Genomic DNA, 9,509 nt, shown 5'->3' on the forward strand with positions numbered 1-9,509 from the left:
CTATGAAGTCAGTTAAGATACTTTCAGGTACCACAAAGAAAGTCAAGATAGAAGGGAAAGTTAAAAAATAAAGTTTGTTTAGAGATTTAAAATTTGAAGCGATATGTTCATTTTGAAGTGATCGTTTTCTCTTTTGTTTAGAATACTTTTCGAAGTGTTCGTTTTCATTTATCATTTAAATAGCATTGTATAGTAGCAGCTTTTCGTCTCATATTTCGCTAGTTTAACAATTAATTAGTTTGGTGGCGAAATTAAATAGCTTATCATTCTGTTAATGTGAACTTATCACAGGACAGATCACTATAAAGTTTGAATTTTCTTTTTTTTTTTTTTTGGTAATTTTGAATTCTTCAAACATTACATAGATTTTGAGTACCTTATAGTAATAATTCTTTTTAAGTTTTCTTTGATAACAATTTGAAGTTGTTATCAATAAGTTTAGTTTAGTTTTGCTCAAATGTGTACCTAAATACTTCAATGTCTTCTTTTTCGTTTTTCTTTTCTCATCAGTATAAACATGAATTGAGTTTAAAATTTAAAAACTTCACTAAGCATCGATCACACTCCGCCTTAAACCTCCTTGTTTGCCTTTCAATTTTAAGTCATCTTGAAGTAGCTTCTCTCCCATACAACTAAATTCTTATGCTTTCATTTCTTTTTTTTTTTTTTTAATTTTGCATTTGCATATATCTTAGAGAACTAAAATTGCTCATTGATCTTTTTTTGACTTTTTCCTTTTTACTAACTGTTGTGTTTGTTTAATAACAGCGCCATTGTAACAATATAATGATTTCCATTTTTCACTTGCTAAATTATCATTCTTTTGAAGAACACAAAGTTATCAACAAAAAAAAGAGAAAAAATAACAATTATAAATAGACTTTTCATTTCCAGTATGAAATTAATTTCACTTTTCACTCAACTTTGTTTCTATTCTTCAAAATTTTCAATAACGTTCATTCAACTAACTGTTCTGTGCAATTAATAACGATCACTGATGAATTGAAAGTCAAGTAATTAGTTTTGTGATTCTAAACGAACTTTATCTCATTTCGAACAAAAAAAATTTTACATCACTAATTTTTAACAACGAATTCAATGGAGCAAAAAATTACTGTTTCTCCATTGGTATAGCATCAACAATTAGTGAATTACTTTTACTGCAGACTATGAATTAATTTTCGAAATTTAATTAGTCTTTTCCTCACAGATACTTAATAGGACAAATCAAAAGATAAATGAAAACTCTGGCTTTGTGTAAAGATTTGTACCCCACTTATTATGTTATAAAGTTTCAAGTCTTCACTCGAAAGTTATTAATTTTAACAAGTAGTTACAACACGAATTAAAAGATATGGTGCAAAAGTTTTTGTGTTGGCACAGTGTCATTTTCTTCTCAAAACTATATTTACATTGTGATTATTCACTCAATTTACATCAATACTTACTGGAAAATTTTTGAACATTCTCGAAATATAATATCATCAAATACTACGCTACCTGTGATTAGTAATAATGAATGATTGAATTTATTTCATTCTCTCAAGTATTTTTCGAGGAATGCAAAAAATATCTAATCCCTCACTTAAAGATAAGCTTTATATATATGTATATATATCTCACAGTTTCATTATTTATTGATAATAATTAGAAATACTAATTTAGATAAGTGAATAATTCAGTTTACAACGAATTGAAATGACAAAATTTTACTCTTAAGAATTTTATGAAATATCGCATTCCATTTTCCCCGGCAATAATGAAGTAATTTTAATCTCTATCTCAGTACAGCTAAGTTTCCCAGTTGCAAATTCAGTTTCAAATTTAAGTACTCTCTTCAACGAATTGTAGCTGAATATTTTTTATTTAACAAACAACGCTTTGTCTTCTATTGGTCATAAGTCGCGATAAGTGAAATCAAAAATTGATAAAATCGGTCCTAAAAAGGTTAAATAAAACAAATAGAACTGAATTTCGCTACGAAAGTTCTAAAAAATTTGCATATCAGTCTGCAACAATAGTATTTATCAGGAAATGAATTTAAATTACAGTTTATAATCATGCCTTCTTCTTGAATAAGCAAACATAGTTATCGATCAAAAAATACGAAGTTTTCGCATTATACTTGCACTTCCACCCATGATCCAAAGCAAATTATTATTCAGCATGCTAGCCCTGGATGTTGTATCGTCGTTGGGAATATTTCTTAGTTGTGGAAATGTGGCTTGAAATGATTTTTCATTGCAATAGTCAATATCGCATCCACATAAATAGCTTTGACCTTTACCACCTAACAAATCACTGTGCACTCTGCATTCACTGGCCTAGAAATTAAACTGTTCTGCCTACGACATGATATACCTTTTGCACTTGTTTTAGATTATTATGATACTACAAGAGAATTTTTGATGAGCCCACTTTACCCTCTGATTCATCTTTTGATGGAGCGGAAAAGATAAAAAATAATTTTTAAAGCGATTAAATGGTTCTTTTTCTTATCTATGAATGCATCTTAGTGCTCTCTCAAAGAATGCATGCTGTTCGTTCATTTTATTACAAATATTTCATTTCGACTGCAATTTGTGCTTATTCACTGCAAATGTTTGGCTACACACCTGTTCTAAGCATTCTTACATTTTCCTGAATTTTGTGACTTGACCTTTCTTCCTTCCTTGATACTAATTCAAGTCTGCTTAATACAAATTCACTGCATACAATTTCAGTTCTAAAGAAAGAAAAGATGAATCATATTATTAGAAAATGATACCAAGCATGCCTCCATAATGTTTTCCCATGGTCTTCCAGTAAGAGACGGAACATACACTAACATATCATCTTGTACGTTATCCGCATCGCAACCCTTCATTTGGTATATATGACGATTATCTGAAATTATCACATTGTCATCTTTTATCATCAATATGCAAACCTTAAAGAGTAAGTGGAATGAGTGAAGCAAAAGGAATCTAAATTTGTCATTTTATGGTATGCTGTCATGAAAATCATTTTCAAATGTTGTATTTTTTCTTGTCTAAACGTTTTTGCAGTATTTACAGACAGTTTCCCAGAGTTTCTTTTGTCCAAAATTATTATTTTGATTTTAGTCATTTTTTTTCTTCCCAATTCATACTACCAAGAATATTCTCAAGGATATTCGCTTGGTGTGATCAAGAAGGATTGAAGGATCATAATTTAGCGCCTTACGATGTAATTCAGCTGTGAAACAGCAAGAACTTGATTCACAATCCTCTGTTTCATTGGTTTTTGGTGTCGATTTTCCTCGACGAAAATAAATCTGACATTTTATGGCAACTGTTGTCGGTACAACGAATGCAACAATAATAAAAGCTGAAAATTAGCAAAAATATATTTAAGATATCCCGAGGGATTCTTTTTTCGTTCATTTGTTGAACTTTCAGAAGTGAATTTTGTAATTTATTCTCTTTTTCTACTGAAATGTTAGTCTACCAAAGGTTACTGAATGCACTTTTATCAGGAAAAGTAGTACCAGCATGCGTTGCATCAACCATTTCGTTTATTTGCAAACAGGACAAATGACAATTATTTTAACCTGCTCTATTATTTGCATACTTTAATATGAACAGTTACATTTTCTTTTAAACCTTTTTCATTCTCTCTTGGAATATGGCATTGAAGAGAAGTGAAGAAACTGCGATGTTTAGAAACCGGAAAACCGGACGGTTTGACAAGTAATCTAGCCGTCGAGAGTGAAAAGGAATGGGTAGCTAATAGTCTAAGAAAATACAAAATTTTGAAACGAGTTTAGTTAGTATCTCTAATCATATCATCAAATAACAGTATACTACCTCTTCAAGTTTTCACGGGCCGCGTACTTACGCACTTTTGAAGCTGTTCAGCGTGATTTGCCAGGGACACGTGGTCCAAAAGACGTAGAAGACGTTGGTGAAGGGGTTATAGGTTAATCTGAAACATGCAGGTAGAGTTTTTAAGATCGTATGAACAGACGAATAGTTCGCGGTTCAATTGTCATTATTTTATGCCGTGATGTCCCATGTGCCAGACCTCAGAATAGTCCTAACTTTCGGGCAAAAGGTGAGGATAACTTTTGGCGGAAAAAGGACGCGGGTGAATATGAACTTGGTGCACTCAATTGCCGTAATGCATCGTGCATCTCTCTTTCTTAACAAGTTTTTTAGATCTCCATTATGGCTTTAGAATGATATTTAGGGCGTAAGAATGTGATATTTTGTATCTATCTGTATCTTCTACCCTTCCATCATCCTTCTTTTATCTTTCATTTGTTTTTCATTCCTGAGCTTCATTTATCTGTTTTGGGATGAATTACTGTAAAATTTCAGGGTAACTCTCGGATCGGTTTGGTTATTGTTTACTATATTGATCATATGCAGCCATATTCATCCTGGATTGATTCACTTCGAAGATTATATCCATCTCTTTGTATGTATATCAAGTTCATCTTGCATTCAGAAATATTTCCATTAACTTTTTGAAGAATTACCACATGGATTGCTTCAGGTATTGTACGATGAGTTGTTCGGTGTCGTCAACATCATCTTCCTGTGGTGAACAACAGCCTATAAGATCAGTTGCCTCAAATGGTACTTTTAATTGCTATTTCATCTGTAATAATTCTTTTTTTTTCTTTATGAACGGAGTATTTCTATGTAACTGTTTGAAATCCTGAATGGTTCAATGGTACCGAATAAAAAGGACGGAAGGAAGAGGTTATTTGGATAGATTAATGTAATTGGTTTTGATGGGAAAATTTTTTTTTGTTTTTTAACCTTTTTTATTGTGGATGTTTTTATTGTAGAAGAAGAGAAAGATAACGACATATGCCGTCTCAGTTGCCTTGTTACAAACTGCCTTTGTACAACCAGGTAATTAAATTTTCCTTCAAACTTCTTAAGCATGGTTATTTCTTTGTTCAGTTTAATTTTCTCGATGAAAAATTTTGTTCTGGCTTTTGCAGTTGTACCACTGACGAGTCTTCCCCACCAGCTTTGAAACCTTTCCTCCGTCCAAGTTTATTTTCCAATGTACCTCCGACAATACGATTTTATAGCAAGGAATCAAAAGGTTTGCTTTCAATGCTTACGTCAGTCTTGTTCTTGAATTTGCAGCATACGTTCAGTTTTAGTCCTAGTCGGAAGCATCCACATTAATTCACCTTACTTTTGGTTATCTGCTAATAGAAAGTGACTTTATTTAATGGTAACTGTTGAAGTTACTAACCTATCTTAACCAAATTACTTTCTTGCTTTTCGCGAAATAACTTCGAAAATGTGAGCAGTATACTGTGAGATTCCAAATTATAAATTTTTGGCATAACTATAATCGAACAAAATTTTTAACTTTTTAATTTCTAAATTTTTAACTTTTTTAACAATTTTCAACAAAATTTTTAATAGCTGAAATAAACAATCCACCTGGTTGCAGTTACAAAACCGAATAAAGCGATCCGCTCAAAACTGATGTGGTGTAAAAATAGTCTTTTACCTATTGTTATGCGGCAAAGTCTTGCTGCAAGTCATTTTGCGATAGTTGATGAGTCAGACTTTTGGATTGGTTACTGGGGACGGCATTTGAAATCAGCTCAGTATCGAACGATCAAGCCATATCAGAAGGTGTCATTTCTTTGTGTTTTTGCAAGATAAGGAGTACGATTAAGTAGTACTATTTACTATTTTTAGTAAATACTATTTTACTATTTTTAGTAGTACTATTTAGTACCATTTATTTAACTTTAATTATATATACTATTTAATTATATATACTATTTATTTATTTAGTACTATTTACTACTTATTTATTTAGTACTAATTATTTAAATAGTACTATTTAGATAACTAGTAGTAGTACAACTTGTTAGTTTATAATTAATAAGTATTCAGTTAGTGTAATTATAATTAGCAACAATGTAATTAGTAACATAGTTAATATAATAGTAACATATTCTGTTAATTTATAATTAATAAGTATTCAGTTAGTGTAATTATAATTAGCAACAATGTAATTAGTAACATAGTTAATATAATAGTAACATATTCTGTTAATGTAATTACGGGGATTTTTTAACTCTGTGCTAATTATCCAGTTCTGACCAGGACTTTTTTATATAAGTTTTCGCCATAACCTGCCTAAATCAACAGTGTTGATAGGTCAATCATTTTCCTGGTGCATTTCACATGGGACGAAAGGATCGTCTCTGGCAACACATAAGTGAGATGATTGCTCTATGGGGTCCTGAGGAATATCATATTATGCCGACGACTTATGTTCTGCCACGGGATGTCAAAAAATTGAAATCTTACCTTCACGGTAACCCTTCTCATGTCGTCATACTTAAACCGGTATACTTTGCTGAATTTTACATTTCTGTAATCCATCCATGTTTGTCTTATCTTTAAAAAAAATTAATTTTATAACTTTGCTAACCAGGTATTAAAACATCTAGTGGTAACTATGTTTATGCCATACTGGGTAAGTTCTGTACTCGCTTCATTATGGCCATTTAAATGACAAAATTTTCCTTCTGGATTGAACAGCGTAAACATTTGTTGACTAATGGTATAAAGTCAAAGAAATGGAGAATTTAAAATTATTTTCAGCTCTTTAAAACTATTTGTTATAGCCTGCATCTGCCCGAGGAACAGGCATCAGTATTGCTAGCAAAATTAAACAAATTCCAAAGAAAACACCACTTGTTGCTCAGCAGTAAGTTTTCATTTTGAGGATTTTTCTTATAAAACTTGAATTCTTTGAAAACCTATCGAGTTACTTAAAATTGTGATTTTCAGTTACATTGATCGGCCTCTAATTGTTAATTCCGCAAAATTTGATTTACGCTTATACGTTTATCTGACAAATCTTGATCCTTTGCGTATATACTTATATAATGACGGCCTCGTTCGATTCGCAAGTATCCCGTAATTTTCTTTACTTTTCGTGAACGAGAGATTTTTTGCTTTGTCCGTTTTTTTTTTCCTTTTAATTTAATCTTGAAAATTCAGAGTTGTCACATTTGAAATATAACTTACGTATTTGCAGCTATTCTTCTGCGCTTAGTTCGATGTCGAACAAATTTATGCATTTAACGAACTATAGTATCAACAAATTGGCACAATCAGCAGGCGAACGTACAACGCCTGTGCCGAAATGGAAATTATCGGATTTTTGGGCACATATAGCTGAACATGTAGATGTAAACGTTGTTAAACCAAGGATTACGGATATCATTATTAAAGCTGTCCTTGCGTAAACTTTTCGTAATATCTCTTACTGCCAACCGAAAGATCGAAAGGGCCTGCGATACCTAATCTTTTGCTCAACAATAAAGCTTGGCTAATTAGACAGAGTTGTTTTAGCTTTGAGTTAAAAATTAAACAGTACTTTGGATTGTTTAATATTATTTAATTAAACGTAAATTAAGGCACTTATTAAAGACATTGTTTGCTTATTTTTCTCAGTTTTTTCCACGCTATTAAATAATTGTCTTGTTTTAGTTGTGAAAGTCATATTCGAACGCACCAGAAAAAACACAGTTTGTATACTTTCACAAGCCATGAACTTTATGGGATGGATATTCTACTTGACGACACTCTTAGGCCTTGGCTATTAGAGGTACCATATTTTTAAACTAGAAAAATCCTTTGACTAAAGTCATGTGTAAAAATTTGGAGGTTGAAGCGTCCATACTTGGTTGTCTTTCAGATATGCACAAAATAGATATGATAATTAGGCTTCTGCATATACTAATTTTCAGGTGAATATTTCACCTTCATTACACTGTGCAACACCTACAGATATAGCCGTCAAAACGACGCTTGCAAAAGATGTACTGAATCTCTGTGGTATCCAGATTCCACCTGATATGACGTGAGTACGCTTCTGATTCCTGATTTTGGAAGTCTTAAGTGTGAAAATAAATGAAGTGCTCCAATCCTGTTCAGTCTCAAGAAAATTTTTATTGCAAATTCCATGAAAGTTTTAGAGACAAAAATAACACGCTATCAATGGATTATCGCGTGAAATCATTTGACGGTAATAAAAGCGACGAAGATTTGAAGAAGGAGCGATATCATCTTGAATATTTCAAGAAGAATAGGGTGAGAGATTTGTTCGTTCATGGTTACAGTAGATCATCTACAGTTGTGATCTGGTGGATGGATTAATAATAAGAGACATCACTTTACTCCTTGTTCTAACAGAAATTATGAAAACATTTTGGACGAAATTTTGGTTTTTTGTACAAGTTCTCTTTTTCTGAATTTTTAAATTTCAGCCAAAGCTGTAGATTTTTCAAACTTTCGGAATCGGAATTCGAATAGGTTATTTTCATAAAGACGGAAAGAAATTATAGAAAATTGACCGAAGGATACTGGATAAACTGACAGGTTGGGACGCACGAGTTTTGATTGAATTTGAAGACGAATTAGATCGTAATGGTAATTTCGACCTCATATTTCCTACTGCTGAAACGATTGATTACGTGAAGTACTATAACAACCCGTTGACTTATTCAAATCTGTTGCTGGCGCAGTGGCAAGTGGAGCAAGAAGCACGTGGGCGGGAAATTGGTATAGGTATTTTGGAAGACATTTCGAGTAGAAGTGCACATTTTGCTGACATAGACATTTTTGAAAATGCTAACTTGAGCAGTTGATAATGGTAGGTTATTTGAGACTTGAGATTTTGGATTTCAACCCAAAATTTGATTTTATTTTGCCAACTTGGGTTTTGAACCATTAGTGAACATTGGATTAATGTGGGTTGCATGTTTAGTATTTAACAAGGGCATGCTGGACCTTAGTATGACAGAAACTTCTTTGACACAAGTACAGTTTGACCGTAAACTTGGTTATCAAGCTAATTTCGTCTTATAGTACAATTTTTACTACATCAGTCCATCTAATATCTCTTATACAGGTTGTCGTGTTCAGGCTTTCCATATTGCTCATGTTGTGTTGAAGCTGATCTGACTTTTTGCAAAAATTTATGCCTCATGCTTTTGTTTGATAACTTCGGATATCTTGTTCTGTGCCAGAGCACTGCGTGGAATCTGTGTCGCAGAATTTCTTATTTAGTGTTTATCTTTTATTGTTGCCCTATAGTATACAGTCTAAGGTGTAGAGTACTATTTCACTTTTTGAACAGAGACGAATTTCTTACATATTCTTTACGAAGGACAGAATACCGAGAAATGGAGCTCCCACTAAAAAAGAATTATTTTTGGTAAAGTAAGTTGTTGCCGCTGTTACAATTAATAAAATCTATGATGTTTCTACGAACTAATTATTTTTGCATTTAATCGGATTTCAAAAATCAAGCTCAACTTTTCCATCCTACAGTTGGATTCTGAGTCCCTGCATGCTTATAAATTATTCTGACAAGAACACGCACTTAGAAAACAAAAATCGAACTTTATATCTGTCATAAATACATGTTAGATAGTGAGATAATTCTGCAAACACGACTGATAATGAAAGTGATAACTTTACATCATT

General features: G+C 32.1%; 3 protein-coding genes across 3 annotated transcripts; 2 read left to right on the forward strand and 1 right to left on the reverse strand.

The window, feature by feature from the left end:
* Window positions 1-2,096: 2,096 nt before the first annotated feature.
* Window positions 2,097-3,530, reverse strand: LOAG_09896 (hypothetical protein; the record flags this gene model as incomplete). Its single annotated transcript, XM_020448041.1, has 4 exons — window positions 2,097-2,324; window positions 2,768-2,886; window positions 3,205-3,348; window positions 3,479-3,530. The coding sequence occupies 4 exons, from the start codon at window positions 3,528-3,530 to the stop codon at window positions 2,097-2,099; spliced, it is 543 nt and encodes a 180-aa protein (XP_020301780.1).
* Window positions 3,531-3,977: 447 nt separating this feature from the next.
* Window positions 3,978-4,166, forward strand: LOAG_09897 (hypothetical protein; the record flags this gene model as incomplete). Its single annotated transcript, XM_003145424.1, has 1 exon — window positions 3,978-4,166. One exon carries the CDS (start codon window positions 3,978-3,980, stop codon window positions 4,164-4,166), a length of 189 nt encoding a protein of 62 aa, XP_003145472.1.
* A 362-nt stretch (window positions 4,167-4,528) lies between these two features.
* LOAG_09898 (tubulin-tyrosine ligase) lies at window positions 4,529-8,668 on the forward strand (the record flags this gene model as incomplete). Its single annotated transcript, XM_003145425.1, has 12 exons — window positions 4,529-4,601; window positions 4,817-4,883; window positions 4,976-5,082; window positions 5,443-5,630; window positions 6,165-6,356; window positions 6,638-6,720; window positions 6,804-6,932; window positions 7,054-7,260; window positions 7,509-7,626; window positions 7,769-7,881; window positions 7,997-8,111; window positions 8,366-8,668. The coding sequence occupies 12 exons, from the start codon at window positions 4,529-4,531 to the stop codon at window positions 8,666-8,668; spliced, it is 1,695 nt and encodes a 564-aa protein (XP_003145473.1).
* Window positions 8,669-9,509: the final 841 nt, after the last annotated feature.

Source organism: Loa loa (genome assembly GCF_000183805.2).
Source record: "Loa loa unplaced genomic scaffold supercont3.26, whole genome shotgun sequence".
Taxonomy (NCBI): Eukaryota; Metazoa; Nematoda; class Chromadorea; order Rhabditida; family Onchocercidae; genus Loa; species Loa loa.